The sequence below is a fragment of the Lucilia cuprina genome, chromosome 4 (genome assembly GCF_022045245.1).
Source record: "Lucilia cuprina isolate Lc7/37 chromosome 4, ASM2204524v1, whole genome shotgun sequence".
NCBI lineage: Eukaryota > Metazoa > Arthropoda > Insecta > Diptera > Calliphoridae > Lucilia > Lucilia cuprina.
This window is the reverse complement of record NC_060952.1, coordinates 24,472,941-24,497,191: the sequence shown is the minus strand read 5'-3', so window position 1 is coordinate 24,497,191 and position 24,251 is coordinate 24,472,941. Positions and strand designations below refer to the sequence as shown.

The 24,251-nt window shown below is 26.8% G+C and overlaps 2 protein-coding genes across 6 annotated transcripts in view; one reads left to right on the top strand and one right to left on the bottom strand.

Moving 5' to 3' along the window:
- LOC111674859 (transcription factor IIIB 90 kDa subunit) overlaps nt 1-24,251 on the top strand; it is a 42,778-nt gene that overhangs the window by 2,245 nt on the left and 16,282 nt on the right. The gene's annotated exons all lie outside the window — the stretch shown is intronic.
- LOC111674838 (BTB/POZ domain-containing protein 6) lies at nt 87-24,251 on the bottom strand. 5 transcript variants are annotated; one of them, XM_023435510.2, is made up of 6 exons: nt 24,105-24,251; nt 16,608-17,095; nt 3,358-3,897; nt 3,137-3,284; nt 2,399-3,073; nt 87-2,291 (listed from the first exon to the last, which is right to left on the bottom strand). In XM_023435510.2, the coding sequence occupies exons 2-6, from the start codon at nt 17,002-17,004 to the stop codon at nt 1,733-1,735; spliced, it is 2,319 nt and encodes a 772-aa protein (XP_023291278.2). In that variant the 5' UTR covers nt 17,005-17,095; nt 24,105-24,251; the 3' UTR covers nt 87-1,732. The 5 variants fall into 5 exon arrangements, with proteins under 5 accessions (XP_023291278.2, XP_046804294.1, XP_023291285.2 ...); XM_046948338.1 differs by lacking the exons at nt 16,608-17,095; nt 24,105-24,251 and adding exons at nt 5,472-5,489; nt 7,141-7,160; XM_023435517.2 differs by lacking the exons at nt 16,608-17,095; nt 24,105-24,251 and adding an exon at nt 8,306-8,581.

Sequence of the window (24,251 nt, the reverse complement as noted above, 5' to 3'; positions counted from 1 at the left end):
ATTTAAAACTTGGAATCATTAATCGCTAAAATTCTTACCAATGCGACTTAACAACACTTTGAAATAAAACACAAATTTTAAAAATTTCTAAAATTTTTTTTCAATTATTTATTATTGAATAAAATAGGTTATTATTATTAAATTCAATTCATTATCGAACTATATAATTATACTTAAACAAAAATAGGAAAAAATCTTAAAAAAAAATCAGTACCAGAGGCATTGATCGATCGTCTCTCAGAATTATAGCTTAAGAAAAATATCCTTTGTGAAACAATATAAAAAAATCAGGGTAAACAAAACACACATACTTTAAAATAAAAAACTAAAACTACAAATAAATCTACAAAAATCTAAAATATAAAAAATAAAAGCAAAACAAAAATATAATGAGATTTTACTAAAATACTAAAAAGGGCTAATAATATTACTTATAACATTATTAGTCAATAGTGAAAGAAAAAAATAAACAAATTTCACTTGAACGGAAGTGTAATAAATGCAAAATAATTGTATAATTATATTTTTGTAACTTTGAATTTTGTTTCGATTACGTTTTTTTTTCGTAATCATTGTAATGCAATATTATAATGCTGTTAATTAATAAGTCTGGTAGTATAATATATTTGAAATTCTTTAATGGAATAATATTAATATTTTAGTGTTCATTTAGGCTTCATTATATTAGAGATTTATTAGATAAATTATATAAGAAATTCTTGTCTTGAAAAACTATTTCCAATTAAAATCAACTATTATAATTATTACCATAAATATCTCCAATATAACACAGTCCTAAGTGTATATAATATTTTGTTTTTGAGTAAATATGCTTTGTTTTACTAAATTGTCCAAAAGGTATTTTAATTAATTTTGTTAACTTGTCAAAAATGTTTAAACTACTTTAACGTTTTAATGTATATTGTTTTAGGTTTATTTTGTTCATAATGAAAAAGTTTTTTCTTTGTCTTGTTTTTTTTTCTCTAATATATATAGATATATGTATATGTATGTTTGTATATTATAAGTATATGAGTTGTTGCTATTTTTGAAGGTATATAATTTTGCTTTTTCGTTTAGATTTTTGTTTTGTAAGATCCCAGTTGTTTTTACTTTTAGTTGTTAATATTTAAAAATATTTCGAATTATGTGTCTTTTAATAAGTTATAAACTAGAATAATTGATTGCCTTTGTATGTATGTAAGTAAGTATTTAATTCATTTATTGCAATAATGTTTTACTTTATGACTTGTTTGCCTTTTATGTTGCTGTTTAAATGAGAAAAATTCAAGCATATGTATGTTTCCAAATATTGCTTTCAAGTATCATTAGTATTATTTTTCTATTAGTAAATTCAATATATAGTTTTGGAATTAAACAGACTTAAATGTTCCCTCAATATAAATAGGTCGTTTTGTATCATTTCTAACAAAAGTATGTCTTTCTTTCTACGCATTTTCTTAGCTTCATTGCTAGGTTTATTATAAACTTTATCTTTTCATCTTCTATTATATGATATTCCAAAAATAATGTTAAAAATGTAATATATTTTCGTTTTTATATTAATGTTTGGTTTTCAGATTAATTATTTTCTATATATATATATATATGTATATGTAATTTATATAATATATATTATACTAATGAGAGAAAAAAACCATTATGTTGCAAATTTGTTTCCATTTTTTTTTGTAGTATGTGTGTGAATGTGTGCATATATTTAACTTATTAATTAATTACTTGAAGCACCAACTGCTCCAACTCCATCTGAACTAGAACTTGCTGCTAATAAATCATCACAATTTACTGTTAAATCACTAGAATTACGATTACTTTTCGCTTGTCCCGAGCCTAAACCACTAGTACCTTCTAATTCACCCACTGGACTGGCACACATCGATTGTGTGGGAGAATTCATTGATGTCATTGTTGTTGGACCATAAAATATTAGTTCTGGTATTTGACCACCTTGTACTCCTGTGCCATTGGTACTTTCCGATGAACATTGAAACTGAAATGTTACATTACCCATGCAAACCTCTGACATACCCTCTTGTCCGAAAAATGACAGTTCAATGCCATCAAGTATAACCGATGCTGTATAATAGCATTCGGGTTCAATTTGTATGGGATTTTCAAAGAATACATGAAATGTATTGCTGGAACCATCAGAAAAGAATTTTGTATCATTTTCGGCTAAAGTACGTCCCAATCGTTTCAATTCGATCTTAACATTATAGGTGGCAGCACCAGTTGATGAACCGTATAAACCAAAACCAACAATAAAAATTCTGTAAAGAAATTTATAAATTTATATATATTGCGGCAAAATTTTTTTTTAATTTTTGGGAAGTAAAATAATTTATTGTTCAAAAAATATAAAACATATTAAACTTACCTTCGGTCAACTGAAAATTGTATGCTATCACAGCGTCCACGATAACGCCACTGATTCGAGCGATACGCACACGACTGAAAACGATGACAGACTTGTGTTTTTAAACCAGCTCTTGGCTTGGTTGGAAAATTTAATGTTGGCTTCGATTTAGCAGTGAAATGCAAAAACATATCAATTGTTTCTTGTGACGTTAGGATACCAGTCTGAGCTACACCATTGGCGAACTCATCCAATGACATGGTGGGTATGCGTATTAAATGCAAAGCTTGTCCCAAAACTTTACGCATATTTTGGGGAGTATTATCGATAGGCATTTTCTGACAACAATTTTGAGCCCAATTTAAAGCCGCCTCAAAGAGATGAATCTCTTTGCAATTTAGTGTTTCACGCCATAGAATCGATTCGAATGTTTTTAAATCGATATCAACGAAATCTTCGGATTTAATGGCCATTTCGGCTTGAGCATCGATTACTTCCCAGCAACGTTGCATCAGTTCGGGCTCTTCGAAAAGACGTGATTGACTGAGAAGTAGACAGGCGTTTTTTGCAGTCAATTTTACTTCTAAATAATTCACACAGGCTCTTGCCAAATGTGGTACAATATATTTTTTGGCTGCATATAAAGTGGCTAATATATTATCAGGTTCCAATTGTATTTCATCACAATATAAGTATCTGTGAGGTTAAAAATGTAAATAAAATGAACAATGAATATTTAATGTTGAAAATTAAACAAACCTTAATAGTGTTAAAAAGGCAGAAGGTTCTACATCTGGCACTTTAATTTCCTGTTTGTTTTCAGCCAAACCACCATAAAACATGGCATAGAATACCGAGCTGCCAGTAGCTAATATATATTTATGAGCTGGTATGGTTTGAACAGTATCTATTATAGAAAATAAAGAAAAATACATATGAATAAACATATGAACACAGTTTGTGTATATCACAAAACTCACCAAAATCATCACCCACTACAAATGTAACATCGGACATTAATTCATTATTAAACATGGCCGCATTACGTTCTAATACCGTTGCCTTCGTAGCCTGCCAATTAGGATCTGCTGTATCATTTGCATTCGATGCTCCTACACTTGCATATGACATGTTGCCAGCATTAGAACCGTTCGGACACACATATGAACCGCTACCATTTGATGTTGCCACAGCAGCCGTTGAACTAGATGGCAAACAAAATGATGTTGGACTTATAGCTCCTGGTGAGGCTAGCGGTGACGATGGCGCACTAATTGGCTGTGTTATTTGTAAATTATTTTCTCCTGCTGAAGCAGACGGAGCAGCTGCACTACTGCTACTAACACTTCTTTCATTTCCGCCAGCTGTAGCCACACTGGCCGATGCTGCTGTTGTAGCTGTTGCCGAAGCTCCACCGCCACCACGTGTTGATTGTTGCTGCTGTTGTTGTTGTTGTTGATGGCCTGAATTATTGTGTGGTGGGGAGAGTAGCATACCATTGCCATTATTCAAAGTTTCCACTATTTACAAATAAAAAAAATAGAGAAAAGCAAGGGAAATGGTATTAGTTTAATAGCATATTATATTTCTTTTTTTATTATTTATTTATAATATAAACATTGTTGATATTAAAGTTTATATTATAAAAATACACATTTACTATTTATATGCAAACTCAAATACATATAAATATAAATATAAATATGCAATATAGGGAAGGCTTGAAGAACCGTTGTTTATGTACGTACGTAGATACATATGTATGTTAGTTAACATGACCTTCAATTATAATTCATTTATTTACTATGTCGTCTGGTAGTAAGAGCACAAAGTATTCCTATGTAGTGAGTTATTGTTGTATTGTTTATAAACGTATACATAGTGTTTGATGAATGAATGTTATTATTATTAATTTAAAATAAGAGTAATAGGACAGCAGTCTCATTAAAATTATTCTAAATGCTAAAGGTTATGACCTTAGATTATATTCATACATACATATATGTATGTATATTTATATGCATTTATTCCTTATTCTATATATACTTTGACGTGTGAATAGTTTGCAAGTCGATTTCCGGACAAAAACATAAGTTCAGCGAATTAAAAAAAAAAAAAAAAGAAATTTCTGCCTCAATGGTTCTAGGCCGAAATGTATGTTAATACAATTTTAAAAGTTTTTGAATTTAGTTTAAAAATATTTTTAAAAATACTAATAATATAGAGATTATTTAACCAGCATTTAAATTATTTCGACAATAACTTCAACCATACATTTTAAATATTGAATTTTGTTTTTAAGAAAATATTAAAGATAATTAGGAAAGTTTCATCTGGAATGCACTATCATCAGCTATGAGCATATTAGAACCAACATAAGAAACCAAGGTCTGATTAGAAATTCTTTACTAATTAACACACAAAATTCCTTTTTCTAAAATTATAATGAGAAAACATTGTTTTTACGTGTTTTGGTCACAAACGTCATGTCTCAAATTACACCTTTGAACTTAATTTTTCATTTTTAAATAACATTTATTTATCATAATATCCGTTAAGGAAAATATATTCCTTTTAATTAGTGCAAACATAACCACAAATATCCGATGTGCTAGAAATCTTGAATTATGTTTATTAATTTTTAATAATATTTCAAAAATGTTTTTCTTCCTACATAGCAGCATAACATATAGCTTGTACATTAACAATTATTTTCCAAATAAGTTAAATTCATCAACTATTAATAAATTTTGTAGTAGAAAACACTTCATTCGCACGGTTTTTAAACTCGAAATTATTTTATTTATTTTTTTAATTTACATACTTAATTTGACATATTTTAAATAAAAACTCATTTAAGATTAAAACAAATTATTTTTCTGGAATATCACCATAACTAGGTATATACAAATTTTGCTTTAATTGTAATTTTCACTGTCAGCAATGTTGATAATTCGTAACGATTTTTCATTTATTTCGAGCACATTTTTTTAACAAGAATATTTTTAGTGTTTTGGTTTTGCAAAATTTAAGCTTTATACACTAAATATTTAAAGTGCAATCATATAATAATATCTATATTTTTATATCATACCTATAGCATCAAAAATATCTATAAAACGATATAAAACCATGAAATTTATGTTAAATTATTAATATTAAATGAAAAAAAAAAAACTAATGCACGTACAAGTTCAGATTGATTTTGGTTGTTTTCAATTTAAAATTTATTTTTGGTTTGCTTTTCTAATGAATAATGACGATACTGAGGCTGCAACTGTTTATAACGCGTGCCATCACTTCAACCAACAACACCTCAATAATATTGAATTTATACAGCAAAGAACACAAACACAGCTACAACAACAAAAATAATAATGATAATCATATATGAAATAAAACTGCACGTCGTATTTTGTATGTTTAAGTTGAATCGTCTCCCCTCTTTTTTATATATATTTTTTTATTTTTCTGTTCGAATATGATGAAGAATTAGTAAAAGAACAGAAAATAATAAAAAACTGAAATTATTTCATTTCGTGAGTGTGTTACGAAAAAAACACACAAAAAATAATGCAGTTTTAAAAATAAAAATTGTATCTTTTATAATTCAAAATTTTGAACTGTAACCATGTCACAACAACTGTAAAATACCATTTAATATTTCCCTTTCCCCCTATTCAGCAACCCCCTCACTCTATGCAATCGACCAAAATATAACAAATGTAAAATAAAATAACACATTGCAAAGTTTAACAAAAATAACAAACATCGGTGTTGTTGTGTATTTGGTGCTTATTTACCACCACCTCCCTAAAAAAAACTTTATTTTCAGTGCAGAACTTACTGGAGTGTTTTGTTAAATATTCGTTTGTATTATTCTAAATAAGCTTTCATTCTATAGACAAGGTTTAGGAAATAAAAAGCTTATGGCAAAGGATTCCATAATAGAGAAAAATGGAAATATTGTCTTCAAATTTAACTAAATTTTTTACTTTAATATTTGAATCCAAATAGCAGCTTCAAACAAATTTCTAATATTATTCCTATTTTCGAAAAAAATACATTTGTACACCGAAAATAATCCATGCTCAACTTTACGAAAAAAATTTCGTAACTTCTATTTTCGTAATATTTATAAAAATTTCGTGTATAGTACGAAATATTATTTAATAAAACCCTTTTCTATTTTTACGAAAGTACGAAAACCTTTCGTAATATTTTTTTCTTAAATTTTAGCGAAATTAAACATAATGATATTATTTATATTATGATTAAATAAAACTACAACATTTTTATAAAATTTAAGAAAAAGTATAATATTATTCTTGAAATATTTTAAAAAAAAAAAAAAAAAAAAAAAAAAATTGAAAATTCGTGTGGAGAATAATTTTAAACTAAAATTAGAAAATTTATTTTAAAATGAACAAAAATGTTTGAATAAATTAATATTTCGTAAATTTTACCATATATATTCAAAATTCCCTTTTTTCAATTTATGTAAATTAATTTTTTCAAGAATATTTGCCATTATACTAAAATATTTCGTACAATTTCGTATATATTACGAAAGAATTTCGTGGTGCGAAACAACGAACGATTCGTACAATGTACGAGATTTTTCGTATATATTATGCATGGATTTTTTTCAGTGTATGTATATTAATCTAATTAACAAAATATATGTATTTCGGCATATTTCCATATTTTAAATAACTATTTAAATTTATTTCCATTTAAAAGCCGTCTTTAGGCTTAATAACTTGAATCGATTAAATGTAAATCGTATATTATTTCAGCGATATTAATAAAAAAGTCTTTGCAATATCTGGTTCATCTTCCATATAGAAAACACACAGCTAAAACAAAAACAACAATAATAATAGTAATATGTCTAGATTTGTGGCAATGCATTTGTCTTCTCTTTCCATGTCTTATTTTATTTTATATGAATCTACATACAACACAAAAAAGTATTATTTTATTTCTTTTGCTTTTATTCACATGTTTGACTTTATGTTGACTACCGTCGTCATCGTAGTCTGATTGTTTTTGTTCAGAAAATAAAAAGAAAAATATGAAATGCATGTGACCAAAATAAACTTTAAATGTGGCATCTTCCCATTCATATCTTCCTAAGTTGTGTATTTGTTTTGGCTTTGTATGCCCGTCAGTCTGTCTGTCTATATGCCTATCTCGTGTATGTTTTAAGAATCTTTTTATGTATGTACATCGTTGTTTTGTCAATTGAGGCAGTCTAGCAGGCAGTTGTTAGTCAACCATCGCTCCACCAGACAATCAACCATTCAAACATAATCTTACCCCTAAAATAAAACATATATAAAAAGTTTATATCGTCTTAAAGCCATACATATAAAAAAACACACAATTTGCACACACCAAATTGTTAAAAGTTAAGTAAGTGAAAAAGTAGCAAGCAGCAGCTGTCTTCCTGGCTGCCTTGTTTGTTATTAGGAGTACAGAAGCAAGTATAGGGGGGAAATCAATAAAATTATAAATAAAGAAAACATAAACGTAGAAATAAACAGCACCACTTTTCGTAAGTGTTTCCGAAACAAAAACATTAAAAAAGAAATGCAGTAGGTATCTTTGGGAAGGTTCGTTTACCCCTTTCCTAACTATGTTACAAACATGTACATACATATGAATTTGTATTTAAGTATGTATGCAGTGTATGACGTAGCTTTGTTAATTTTTGGATTTTGCAGCCAACCAGTCAGGCCAGCCACTTTACTTATTATACTTTGTTGGGTGTTTTTGTTTGACGTCGTCATCTGCAAATTTTCAAGTGATAATTTTCTCTTTTTCACATTTAATTTTGTAACTTTTTTCACTAAGGTTTTTGTAATAAAATCTAATTCATCGCTTCTTACTCCAAATTTTAAGCGTGCTGCCTCCAAAACTTACCATTTATCCAGGCATTCATTTGTGACATGGCCTCTTGATTTCTTTTTCCCATAATCATAGGCCATTGAGCCATTTTTTCACTTGTATTTTTTTCTCTTATTTTAATGTCTTACGTTTGTTTCTTGTATGTTCTTGTTAAATTATTAATTTCTTTATTATTTAAAACATTTTTTCGACATATTTTTAAATAATAAATTAATTTTTTTCTGGTCTTTTAACAAATTATGAAAATTTTCTGTGCTTTGTGTTCTATTGACAAATTTTTTTCATTTCTTCTTCTTGGCGTTTGGTTTTTATGTTTTTTTTTTGTCTGTATTTGTTCGTTTATTAAATTCTTTATTTCGTTTTGCTATTGTACGTTGCATTTTGAATTGGATGTTTTTTCCGTTGTTTGTTTACATCGTCTTCGTTAATTTTAGAGCAGCCAGATGTCTTAGTATAATATATATATATAATTTTTCTTTACAAGAAAAAAAAAAAATTCAACATTTTCAATTCAAAATTTGTAAAACAAAACAATTTTGACGCATTTCTTATAACATCAACAAATTAATTATTTTTATATATATTCTTTATCAATATCTTTTTCTATTTCCCCAAACCAAAAAGAAAGAAAAATATATATATTCCATCAATTTTCATTTATTTGTTTGCCTGTTTAAAAAAGCTTTTATAGTTTTTTATTACATACGTTTTGTAAGATGAATTCTCTACTTACAAATTTTTCCAACAAAATCTTTATTTATATATATTAAAAACTATTTATAATAAAATATATGATGAATTCTTTATAGAAAATGTTCTATTAAATCTCTTAGACAATTTTCAATTCAATGTCCTTTTATCTTCCTATTTCTTTAAAATTTTGTTTTTTCTCAGTCTTTAAAATTCCAATTTGAATATATATTTAAAATTTTAATAATTATTCGGCAGCTCTATACATTTTCCCGTTTTAATGATATGGCATTACTCTCTCTGTGCTGCGAATAACTATTAAAAACAAACGTCAGAATTATTATGGTTCAAGGATTGGATAAATATTTGTGCGAAAAATTGTCCAACGCTACCACCTAAAATAGAATACAAACAGTGTTGTAGGAAAAAAGTTGACTCATGTCCCCAATCTTAGACTGGAAGTCCCCAAAATTCCCCATTTTTAAATAAAAATCGCCATAACTTTACACAAAAAATGCTTCATCTGGTATTCAGTGTAAAATTAAACAAAACAAAAAGTGTCTTTGATAAGTTAACATTTAAATTTTCACATGAACTATAGATGGCGCACTATAACATATTGCTTATGTTGCTGCGTTCAACACAGCAACACATATTAAACTTTTTCAAACAACAAAATTTTAAAATCTTATTTTTTTTATTTTGACTTTTTACTTTTTGTTCTACCACTGGTTTGTTTATTAAACAAAAGTACGAACAAATTATTCCTGAAATTAAAAACGTCGAATTGAGATATTTTAAGGAAAAACGAGTGGAATTTGAAGTGTTTTTGAATTAACATGATGTGTTATAAAAAGGATAAGTGAATGTAGTATAAATCATTTATTAAAAAAAAGAAAAACAAATTCATCGTTTGTGATATTTATTAGTAAAGTTTGAAATTATTTTCAACTTTTTTTATCTGATAAATGAAACAAATAAAAGTAGAGTGCATAAATAATGTTCTAGTTCTTTTTAAATTATCACTTTTGACTATGACTTCACAATTTTTTTTTAATTTCCTACTAACGAAAACAAAAACCATTTATTTAATGCTAATCAATTTTATATACCTAAATTATACCTCCTGTAATCATTTAACCTCTGCATAGATAATATGCCGTTTAAAATATTTTTGGAATTTGATCATTTGGGAGGTACCATGCCCTCACTTCTAGTCCGCCCATATATTTCTTAAATATCAATACCAAACTGTTATATTTTTTCTTTATATGGGCAGTGTCACGCCACCATTTCTAGTGTACCTTTTTTGACCAAAATATTTATATTAATGCTAATTAATGTTAGTCCTATAAAATTTTAGCACTCTAACTTTTATAGTTTCCCAGATATTCATTCATTTTGATATTCATATTATATGGGAGATGGCACGCCCACAAAATGTTCTTATTGATACTTTAATATTTGGGAACTGTAGCTGTTTTCCAAATTTAGGACATTTGGTATTGTCACATAGCCATTAATATGAGACTAAGATTAATAAAATTTTACGATAATAAACTTCATGCCTTTGACAAAAAGAAAAAAATGATTAAATTGTCTGAAGTTGTTTCGGATTTTTGTTTATATCTCCGTTATTTATGACGGGTTTTGCTTAAAAAACTCATTTCAACAGGCAGACGAACATGGCTTCATTGACTCCGCTTTCTATAAAGATTCAGAACATATATACTTTATGGGATCAGAAAACTATATTGTGGAATTACAAACGGAATGACAATCTTATATATACCCTTCTCACGAAGATGAAGGGTGTATTTATTTAAAGGCAATATGTACCAAAATTTCTTCAAATCGGAAAGGGTAAGGTGCGAAAAATATATAAAATATTTTAAAATGACCCTTAAATAAAAAACTAAACTAGAATAAAAATAAGTTAATATTTCTAAAAAAATATTAAAATTACCAAAAATAGCGCAAAAATTATAAAAAGTCCCCAAATTTCACGAAAATATGCCCCCATATAAAACTTTAAATCCCCAACTTGGGGACATCTGGTACAAAAAATATTTTAAACGAAACAAATTTAAACATTTTTGGATATTGATTTATTATTTTCTTATTTAAATTATTGAAAATTTTTAAAACGATTAAATAATGCTAATTATTAACGTAATATTGCTCTTGAAAATAAATAAAACTCTCAGGAGTGAAAAAAAAATAAATAGTACAATTATAAATATTCCCAGCAAAAGAAAAAAAAAGAACTTCCAAAGAAGCGAAAAATAAGTAGAATTTACTCCATGGAAGTAATGAAAAAGAGCTTAAAAAGTGATGATTTTAACTCAGGCTTGTAATAGGCTTTTCATTTAATTCCAAATTCACTACATCTTAAGACATTCTCAGGAAGAAATGTTCTTTTTTGGAAGTTATTAGGAAATGAAATTATAGTATTATACAATACAACTTATTTGACTCAAATAGTATTAACATAAATAAAACACTTACATCAATAAACTCCAAAATAAAATTGGTTTAATTCAAAAATTTTCAGTACAAAAAATATAGCTCCAATTAAAAAATGGATTCATTTCGCTTTTTGTAAGTCAATAAACGTCATTTCCATTAAAAAAAATCACTTAATGTTAATTTTGAAGTGTTAATAAATGCTATTCTTTTGGAAGTAATTCGTTTTATTTTTGATGGGTTATAAATAAAAAAAAGAAGTACAAATAAATATTTATACATTATTACATATTTTCCTATAAACCTAAACTTATGCATTATTATTGGTCAACACCTATTTTAGACATTTTCTTCCCTAAAAATAAAAATAGAATGCAATCAATAACCTTTTAATTTCAATTTTAAAAATATTTATTTTAAACTTATCAATATATGTGCTGTAGGAACAAAACTACTCAATAGAGAATGTCTGATTTGCAAAAAAATCTATTCCATACAAGTCTCGTAATTGTCTGTCATCGGCGTTGCAATAATCTACCATGTTATTATGCAAATCTCAAAAACTATTTTTTTTATATTTATTATTGTTAATGTACTTAAGTTTTGTGTTTTTATACCCCTTTATCATGCCAACCATATATTGATTTTTTCATTGCGTTTGTAACATAAGTCTCCTTTTGAAAATGACTAAAAAAGGTTCCCCTCAGGAAACAGTTTTGTTTATTAAAACACTAGAAATTTGACATAAACAAGTTCTATACAAAACAAAATCTTTCTACTCATACTCATGTTAAAAATTTAACCGAAAAATTTTGTTTTTAAAAAATTAATATTTTGTCAGTTCAAAAGATTTCGGTCCATAATTCACGTAAGCCCAATTCCAAATATAGGCAAACATTCCTTTAACGGCATTCGGTTTGATGGCGGGTATATGAGATTCGGCACAGCCGAATATAACATTCTCACTTGTACTATTTTTTAATTTTATTTCGCCTGTTCGCCATAGTCATCTTAAATTTTTATTAACAATTCATCATAGTATTTTATAAAAGTTTTATAAACTTTTAAATAAAATTTCAACTTTCGTGCATACAAATTTGAAATGAATACGCGTTTTGCATACATTATTTGCTATCTATCTATCACTGCGTGTTAAATGTTACTCGAATATATGTATTTTATTGTATTGCTTTTTATTTTTATATATATTTTTTGCGTAATTTTCTTTAAATTGTGTAAATTACTGATTAATACCGATTTAGTTGATTGTTTTGTTATTTTCGTTTTTAAATTAATAATGAATTTTATTTTAGGTAATGTATACTTTTTAGAATATCATTTTTCAGTTGTTTATTCTGTGTCAATGACCATTTAGTCAAGTGTTTGTTGTATATTGTCCATTTGAACTTGAAAATTGGTTTAATTACATTTTTAGCGAGTAATCAGGAAACATAATTTATTTATGGTTTATAAATATAGTATAAACATATGCAGATCAATTATAGAAACCATTCACGTCTTATGCGTAAATTGAGCTATTAATCTGTTTCGAAAATTATTTTTAAATGTTCTTTTTTATGTAGGAAGTATTTTTACCATAAGAGGTACACATACTAATGAATTTTAAATAGTAACTTTTATATGAAAAACTATAAAAATTCGATTTTATATAAAAAATTTTACACTTTCGATTTTGAAATAAAGATAAAGATTAGGACTAAGTGATTTCTTTTACCTTTTATGGAAATGATGTCTTATGACTTCCGAAAATAGAAAAAATAATACTATTTTTTGCAATGCCAAATATTTGTTTGTTTCCAGTAAAATATTTTCAAATTTTGGTTAATGAGTATTGTAGGAAATGTAGTTATTTCATACATTACTTGGTAATGAGTTGTTGTTATCAATAACATAAATTATTTTTGGAATAGAAAGAAATTTTGATATTTACATATGTGTAGACACCATACCAGACAGAATGATAAAATAACTTTTTAATGGGGCTGTACAAGCAGTTTTAAATCCGGAAAAGTAGGGTAGTTATTAACTACGAAAAAAAAGTAGTTATTAACTACTTACACTTTTCTCCAATATTACTTACCTACTCACGGTGTAAGTATAGATTTTGCTGGGTTTTTGTATAAATTGTGTTTATGTGTTAAAATTATTTAAGCCAAATTAGTTATATTATTTGAAACTACAATTTCGCTTTCAAATAACTTCAAGAAAAGAAAATAATAATGACATCTTGAGAATGACTTCTATGGCAAGCCTGTTGAAATCATCACTTCTTCAGTTATTTTTCAGTACTTTCATGGAGTAAATTATACATCCTTAAAATCTTAATTCCTAATTGGATAAAGCGTAATATCTAGTATCTGAGCAAATTCCGACTATTCGCTGTAAATTTCGCGTTTAAAATAATACATATTTTATGAGAATACATATTAAAATTGCCATTTATAAAAACTGATGTATCATCAAAATGTATAGTCACATATTTGTGGCCTTAAAAATTTACATTCTTATAAGTTTTATCAGAACAATAACATTAACTTCATAGAACTGAAAACGAATACTCAAAAAAAAAAAAACTAAACCAATTTTAAGTTCCAAATTTTATTTTAACCTTCACCTAATTTTTTCTAGAAAAAAAAAGAAAAACCTCTGCATTTATTTAAAAAAAATGCTAATTAAATCATTATTTATTTTGTACTTCAGCTAACTTTTAATTAATACGTCTGTATGTCGTTAACAAAAAAAAATAAGAATAAGATTTTTTCTCAGTATTTATATTGTTTATATTGTTTTTTTTTGCGTTGTAATTAGTGGCCAAGTTTAAATCAATTTGTATTCAATTACCAAAATTTTGTAGTTTTGTACTCTCGAAGATTTGCATTGACGTTACATATCTTTAACAGTTGATCTGTATAGTTTACTTTTTTGTATTTTATATGTTAAATTATTTTATTTAAAATTTTTTTGGCGAAAAAGTAACACCATTTACAATGGGTTTTTAAAAATAATATTATTAAATAACTATAATGTTGTTCGTATATTCCATCCCAGGGATGGAAAAAGAGATTTTGTTTCAGTATCAAAAAATATTTTAGAGAGTACATTTTTGGATCTCAAAGTACTTAGGTTAGGTTGATAGGAGGATGTGTACTACATCAAATCCGAAGAAATGCACCTAGGCCACAATCGGTCTTTATCATTTGAAGGGGGCTTTTTATAGGGGCTAGGGTCAATTGAGTTCAGATAATTATAAAATTCATGAGGGTCTTCAAGGCTAGTATAGAACTTGGTTTTGCAGTTTTTTTTGAACTACGAGAATATTAAACATAACTATGAAATTAAAAGCCTTATTCGGCGGTTTCAGTTGTATGGGGGCTAGGTGAAATAATGGACGGATATTAACTATTCAATAGGGTCAAAAGAAGATCATGTACCAAATTTAATGGAATTATCATCAAAATTCCGACTACCCACTAAAGTGGTGATAATAGACCCTATGTTACAAGTTCAAAAGCGTAGAATGCCTTGACGCCAAGAATTCTTAAAGTAGATCAACTTTTTACTTTTATAAGCGTGTTTAATCTGTACTTTTTTCAATTGCTAATGGAAATGGTTTCGCACATTATGTTCGTTGATTTTATAGTATTTTGATGTTTTATCGAATAAATTTTACTTCTGTTGCTGTCTTTAACTCTCTTTCTTCTGGTTATCAACATTAATTTTTTGCGTGTGTCTTTAGACTGTCTTCTCTTTGCTTCTATTTTTTTCTTCGTTCAATTTTTATTAGTTCCTCATCTTTATTTGTAGTTTGAACTTGAATTTATAATTTTTTTATTTTTTACAAATATTTTGATTATTTTTGTTGTTTTCTGCTTATTTGAAGGTTTTATTTATTATCTTCGTGGTTTTGACCATTTGTTTAATGGTTGTTGATATTATTCGATGTTTTAATGTTGTTGTTGTTTTTGTTAACAAACTAGTTACGGTTAATATGAGAGGTGCATTGATTTTTTTTTTTGGTTAAGCCGATGGTTGTCTTGCCTACTCATGGCCGGTCTCCCCGTGTTCGATCCACTGTATTCATTAAATACATGTGTGTAGAGTCAAAGCAGAGATGTGATTAGACGGGGGACTCTATCGGTATTAGCGGGGAGTTTATTCAGTTAAATTGTATAATTTTTAACTAATTTATCTATTCATAAAAGGAAAACATCAAAACGTGCAATGTTTTACACATGTTGATTTTTTATTGAAGAATTTATTGACCAGTTTTATTTTGTGATTAAATTAGATAATAATCTATAAAAGAAATTCTATTCTTAATACCAACACAAAGTCCATAGATTTTTTAATGTTGTATTTAAATATATAATTAATTTGTTAAATTTAGTTCAATGGAATATTGGATTGAATTAAAAGTAAATTTCAGGTTTTTATCATATATATTTAGTAGATACATATTAATAAAAGAAATACTAAATATTTTTAACTTCTTACAGTACTATAGTGAGTAGTTAATTATATTGTTTTTAATATCAATTTAATTATTTGATTGCAAAACGAAATGTAGACTTATGTGTTCTTTTTCGGATGCATTCTCTCTTAAATTAACTAACATGTTTTATATTGCCGGAAATTATATTGTAAGGTATAATAAATATCGCGCTATACTCCATATAACCTATCCTACGAAAAATTAGTTTATTTGAAATAAATCAATTAAAAGTTGTGTAACAAATTAAATTTTACAAAAGGGTTCTTTTTTAGAAATGATCCACTTTTTAAATTCCAGTATGATTAACTCAAGTCGGGCCTCTTGAAAAAATCATGTTATTAGAATATTATTATCGTAATATGCTAATCTTTAAATTGTTAGCTAGATGTATATGAATTTCTTATTCCCCCTTTTAAAACTACATCAAACGTACGCTCTTGATAAATGAGTTGTTTGACCTTTACTAAAAAAGCAAACAAAACGAAAACAATAAAATAGCTATTGATTTCCTATAAACTACCAGAATTTTTTAATTTCTCGTTAATAGCTTTATTTCTTAAAATGTACGCATGAACAAACTACTTATTTTTAAATAATTTATAAATTAACAAAATAAACAGTTAATTAATTAAATTAAAGAACACTTACTATTTCCTCTTGCAATATTTTGCCGATGTGTTACACCGCCATTATTGTTATTGTTGCCATTATAATATAAAACTTCTTGATTACCATCTACTCTCCCGCCTGCATTATATTGCTCTTCCCGCCTACCCAATATTTCCGGTTCATAATTGTGTATGTATGCAGAGCCCCAGTGATCATTGAAATCTTCTTCTTCCAATGTTAACAGATGATCGAGTATCTGTACGCCACGTTCCAGTGGTCCATGGAATTTATTAATTAAATTTGAGATGCGCAGCTTGAGGCCGTAATCCGTTTCCGTATCCAAAGAATTGTGATCTGTTGGAGCTGTTGTAGTGGCCCAGTAAAATAAATGTCTGCCTATATGACTGCCCAAGTGATTAGCAAATGCTTCGATCATCTTTTCAGAACACCTATCGCCTTCATTATAAGGCTGACCGTGTTAACCGTTTTTCTTCAGATATTGTGTATTAATAGTTTTTGTTGAAAACCTGGGAATGTTAAAGAAATATAAAATAATCTATTAAATATAATTTTTTTACTTTAAGTGTTACATACATTTTTAATATTTTGAATTCACATTGCATTTAAACAAAAAGAAAATTATATAGTTTCGTAATATTCACAACAATAGTTGTCTTAAAACAAACCCACTATAAACTTCACCTTGATTATTGTCCCTCTTTACTAATTCACATTTTTGGTTTATACATAATTTATTTTAATGTACAAATTGTTTTGTCCGTCTGTCTATGTCTATCTAGTTGGCTGCATGTCTTTTTATGGTTTGAGAGTTTTATTTTTGGTTTGTTCACTTTCACTTTAAAATGTTTTCTGTTTCTTTAAATGTTGCAGGAAGTTTTCTCAGTCGCTATTAATATCGCGTTTTTTTATACACAAAGATGATGATGTCAAGTTTATAATTTTGTGTAATTATTTAATGTTACACAATATCAAATTTAACAAATAATACCACTAGAGTAGAGAGAGAACTGTCACAGAACTAGTGGTATTCTAGTACTTTATTTGAGAGGATTTATACATTGCCCAGTTAAAAGAAATTTCCTTCTTTACCGTTGTCTAGCTTAAAATTGTTGTTTTAAATCTAAGAGGTTATCTGGAATGTTCATAGAAAGACCTTGAAGGCTTTACTGGAAAAAAACTATTAAATTACATTAGTCTCCGCTATTCAAATATTAACTCAAAATCCTCTCGTTTAACTGTTAAAACATTAATAGAAAGTATGTAGAAATTAAAAAGTGGTCCTATATTTGAAGCTTTTGTAAATCATAAAGTGATTCAGTTAGGGAGAGATTTTCATATCTTTCCACTATGTATATTATATAGTATTAACCCGGCAGTTTGACAGATTTCCACTAACGTCTAGCAACTTGATTGTGATTAACTTTTATTCGTGTTTCGTCACGGTATACTCTTTACGAAAGAGTGAACTTAAGTTTTTGTCTCTATCTTCGTAGTCTATGGGGTGACGATTGACTTCCTCGTAGGACAAGCATATTTTAAAATAGCTAGTCACCTGAACAGTCGGTGACTAGGGATAACTCTAAGTGGTAGGTTAAATAGATAATACGGGACTGTCCGACCGAGCAACTGGGGAGTATGAAATGTTGCGAATGACGTAAAGGGTTTAAATTAAAAAAAAACATTTCAGAAAATAATCACATTACCGGAAATAATTGCAGAATGTTTCTTTCTCGAAAAAAGAAGAAAATCGTTAATCATTTACCTCAAATCAAACAATTAATGACAGTCGTCAACGTAATAATTTTTTATCATTTTCATGTGTGTTTAAAATACACGATTAGGAGGTGAATTTGATTGAGATAGCGATGTGATTAGTATGTGAATTTATTTGTATTTTTATTGTCTACTATACAGTACGTTTTCTAGTATAAAAACATTTTCCTCATCTTCTTTCAACTCACGCTTTTATAACACTAACACACATCTTAACAATATAACCGTACAAATAAATAATTAAACTAAAAATAATAATAAAAAAACTACGGTAATAATATTGCATAATATTTTGTTTATTTTTGTTTTTTGTTTGTTTTTGTATTTTTTTTTTTATTATTACATTTAAATATTACACTAGCTACAAAGTTACCGGTGTCTCCAAATCTCACAAAAAAGCACTTACAATATCAATTAGTAAAACAATAGTTATATTAACATTTTCTTTGTGTATACTACATATAAAATTTATTATTTATTATAATAATAAAAGGTGGGAAAATTGTTGAAGACAAAATAATTAATAAGATGCGAATTTGATACACTAGTAAACAAAAAACAAAAAAATACTTATAATAAAATATTTATAATTTGATTTTGGCATGCTTGATGGCGTTAAGTAATTAATTTAATTAAATAAAACTTCATGCTAATACAATGTGTAACTTGTTAATTTAAGAAATGATTCTAAAATTTATGTTGAGGCTATGAAGTACAGTGGGTAGTACTTTTTGGAGAAAATTCAATTTATATTGGTAACATTCCCTAACCGGCCCTGTATTTCCAAATCAAGGTGGTTATTATAACCTACACCACTTTAGTGGGGAGGGTATATTGGGTTTGTGCTTTTGCTTTAGAATAATTTTCTTTAGCTATGTCCGTCCGTATGTCTTTGTAATCAAACTACAGGTTTGAAGAAAATGGTTAACATCGGTCTATTATTTCTCTTAGCCCCCATACAACTGAACCCGCCAAATTGGGCTTTTAAGTTCATAATTATGTTTAATTATATATTAGGCTTGATGATCCTCATGAACTTTATAATTTTATGGCCTCAATTGACCCTAGCCCCTATAAAAGGCCCCTTCAAATTTTAAATTAAATATCCACAATTTTATTGAACAATAAATGGCTTAAGTATATCTGAGGCAAGTACAGTTCAACTTATACGCTTTACTATGAAAACTAAATGACATTTTATTCTTACACAGGTGTAGGGTATTATATGGATGCCCTCGCCCGACTACAACTTCTTACATGTTTTGATTTTGTATTGAATTTGTTAGCAACATTATTCATCCAAATTCAGAAGATTATTATTATTATAACTTTTGTCTACTTGTGCATATAGTTTGTGTAATTAATATTTGTGGAAAAAAACTATATACTGTACAGGCTTGAAAACTCTTTAGTTACAAGTATATAATTGTAATTACAAGTACAAGTAATTGTAATATTTTTTTTTAAATTAAAATCAATTAAATTTTCTATTATATTTTATATTGTAGCATATTGTTTTTATGAACGTTTTCGTAGAAAAAATAAATCTTTTTTAGAAGCTTGGAAATTCTTCATTTAGAATTACAAGCAATTGTAATTGGCAAAAATTCGCTTACAATTACAAGAAATTGTAATTTTTGTTATTAAATCAAAACCTATTATATTATTATATTACCGACAACTTTGTTGCCATCAGCATTTAATCGAAATTATTCCCAAAAGATTTTCTGTAACTTCTCTCTGATTACAGCAAACAAAAGGTTATTTCAACATACAGTTATAGGTACACCCAAAAAACAGGTGGCATAATAACTTAACACATTTAACTTTTCTTCCACTTATTCATCATTATATGCTGTTAGCCTTTCTTAACCTAGTGATCTAAATAATCATAATAAATAGTACTTGCTAGTGTACTTATACTACTTGTTTTGTTATCATAGTACAAACCTATTCATTCATTCCTTTGCAGACATCTTTGCATCTATGCAGAGTTTAGTTCCTTTCAAACTTTATATCTTTGAGTAATTATTACTTACTAAATGAACCGTGAACAAATCTATGAAACTAAATTATGATTTACATCTTAACACTCTATTATATTAATGGAAATAATGTATGGAAAAACTACTAACTGCATCTTTCTGAACAATATTTTTAGTTATACAATGGGTTCATTCATATGTGTACATATTTTTCTAGATACTTGTTTAATATGCTGGTAAACGTTGTAAGAAAAAGTACATGACAACAAAGTAACAACAACAAGTGCCCTTAAGATTTTCAAAGTTTTCATCATCATCAACATTATTAAAATAAAATTATGTTTCTTAGTTGCATACATACAGAGATACATGCATAGAGTTAGTTAAAAATTTAAATGTGCTAAAATGCAATCATAATTTATTTAAATATGAATAGAATTTACAAACATATAAACAATTATTTAAAATTTTCGTTAAATAGAGAATTTTACCCATATTCTTGGAGCAGTAGAGTGTTGAACGAAAGTTTTGTAAAAATGTTGTATTGCATAGCTAAGGTACCTTATCGATCCTCATAACAGTTATTAAAAAAATGTAATGATCATTAAAGGAATTTTTTGAAGGGGTCGTGTATGGGGTAGGGTAAAAAAAAATCAGAAAATCAATTTCAGAATCGAGTTGTCGCTATATTCGTACTCGAGTTTCGTCGCTATATTCGTACAGCGAGTCTGTACGAATAAAGCTCTGCTTCTTAGGAGCTAGATGAAAAATTCGGCCAATTTTGTCTATTTTCGAAGTTCAGTTCCCAATGCTATCGAGCTTTCAACAGACAGAGACGAATGAGTTACAAACGGAATGACAAAATAAATTTCCATATTTTTTAACGATAGGTATAATAATTAAATAATTTTATTTATAGAAGTCATAATTATTGAAAAAATCGTGCTTAATTGTATCTAATTGTAATGAATTTTGATTAAATCTGATATCTAGGATATCATTGAAATAATGTTTAATAACTTGCAAAGAAGCGATGATAATTATGATTTTAAAAACTCTATTTTTGGGAGTTCCTTAATGTATGTTAATATTATTTATGTCAAATTAGAAGAGCACATACAAAATACTTTTTGAGAGTGACTTCGGAAGTCAACAATATAGAATCAAATAAATAAGACATCACTCCCATTACAAGCCTGTTTTAAAATCGCTACTTTTGCAGTTCTTTATCAGTACATTCATGTATTAAATTCTATTTCGTTTTTGCTATTTGGAAGTTCTTTTTTTTGCTGGGATAATGTCATTTCTGCTATAATAGACAAATTTGAATCGATATTGCTCATTTTCTGTACTAAATCAATGGAAAATATTTGGAAAAGTCATCAGCTCATCTTTTCCCTATTAAGTTATTCAGAGTATCGTTAAAAAATGGTGAATTTCGTGACATTTTTTTTGAGATTATTTTTAAACAGTACTTATACCTTTAACAAATAATTAAATATTTTTCTTGCGATAATTTTAGGGTTAAAATTGAATAAATCATTTTTTTATTGTTTAAATTTTTTTGATGCAACAAAACATCACCTATTAATTTTATTTATTTTTTTCTTAAATTTTTGCAATAATGTGTTTTTAGAAATTTTGTTATTCGTTTAATATGATTTTCCTGCAAATCATTTTTTAATAATTATTTCCAAAGAAATACACAAAAAGACTCTAATGACTTGTAGAAAAAAGTAAAAATGTTTCAAATAATAATTCAAATGCAGTTTTTTTTTATTTATGATTGCATTGTACTCTTAAGTTTTATTCTGCAATTCATGTTAGTACATTATGAATTTGTAATTTGGTTACTAATTGAAGGGTTTTTTTTATAAATTTTTATATATATTTTTAAAATTGTATAATGGTGTTAGAGTGTAACACTTTTAAGTTTGTAATACATTTTTTTAACTGTTGACAAATAATTAATGATGTGTTTTGAGGTGTTTACTAGTTGCTGCAATAATTTTTGGGAAAATATAAGAATTAAAAACTTATTACTTTTAATTTTTTAAAATAAAAGGAATATATTTCGTGGAATTGGACTTGAAGTCTAAATAAATAATGCATTCTGCATTCTGTCAATGTCAAAAAATACCTATTGTTAAAAAAAAAACAAATGAGAATGTATTAGATCAAATACAATATTTGAAAGACTTATGACGTGACCACAAAAAAAAAAAAACGATATTTTGGTTTACTTTCAATATTTGAAGTTATTAGTTTAAATCGCTTTTATCTTTTTCGATATTTTAGTGGTTAAGTCTTTTTCGTCAAATATTTGATAGATGTGAACTTCACGTACGTTCTTACATAACAAATTAAAAATGTTTAGAATGTTAATTATTTGAACAAATAAATCAGGAATATGCCAATAAAATTATTATTTTTTTGAAATGAAATAAATTAATTAAATTAATACATAATAATATTGATAATTAATTGCCCGAATTAATTGTTTGACAATATCAGTATTTATTAAAAAAATAAATAAAAATTAAACGACTGGAAATAAGTACATACTTAAATATTTACTTATTGTATTTTTTCATTTCGATATATATGTATATATTGTCAATAAATTAATGAGAATAATGAATTATTCAGTGATTTCAAAACTAAATTTTATTTCCATAAAAATAACAAAAGAAAATAAAAGAACTAAATATTTGTTGATGGCATAAATTGAAAATTTAGTGGTAGTATTTTTACTCCAATTAACTGTGGTAGAGCAAAAGTCTCCCTACATTATAGGAATTATGAAGTGACGAAATTCACCATAACATTTTATAACAACAAAAATTATTTTTATCTTTTTATGGACTGAAACATGTATTATAAAATCAACAATCTTTGAACTTAATTTTGTAAGAATCTATTCACAATTGATCTTGCCCTCATATAAGATCCTTTTTAGAAAATAAGTTTAAAGTTTATAACTGATTTAATAAAGCTGTGTAGTGATGTAAATAAAATTTATAAGAACAAAAAGCAAAAAATAAATGTATTGTGATGAAATTCAAGACAAATAAATTTGAGGTGGTGTGTCATAATGTCCAAGAGCAATGCGACAGAAAGTCCACGGATTTCAAAGGTCCATTTACCAAAAAAAGTCTTATTTTTGCGAAGCCGGTATTCGAAATTCCGCACAGTTTCATTTTTTTAATTTTTATAAAACGTTGACTATTTTAATAAAATGTTCTGTTTTATAGAAAGTTATTATTTTCATTTATATCTAGTTTATTTTAAAGTATACCGGCTCAGAATAACTTTTTGTTTGTCCGTCCATGTAATGCTTGTGGTCACACTCCAGGATAGTTTGATGAAATTTGGTCTAAGGATAAATGTTATTGAATGGTTAATGGTGGTCGGTTCATTAGCTTTTTAGCTCCTAATTATGTTAAACGTTTTAGTATGTCAAGAAGAATCGGCTACATTTAGGTTTATAAAAGACTATAGAGACTGACAAATTTCAAAAAATGACTCGAAGATCAAAATTCATTTATAGCTGGGTACTAACTGGTGTAGAATATCATATGATCGGTCATGCCCCACAATACATATATACTAGCTTTTATTCGACATTTTCTCAAAACTTATATACATACATAGAATATTAAAAATATATTTTAACAAAAAAGCCTAACTGATCTTAAACTGACAGTTTAAATAACTATTTTATTTAAATTCTAAATTATTATTTTAGCCTACTCACCGCTTGTTATTTGTTTCAAAATTTTTATAAATTAATTCTTTTGATGCTTAAAATGTTGCAAGGAAATAATAGAAATTCTTTTATAAGTAAATATTTTTGTTTATTTAAATATTTTCTATAAAGAGAAATTGTAATATTTTTTACACA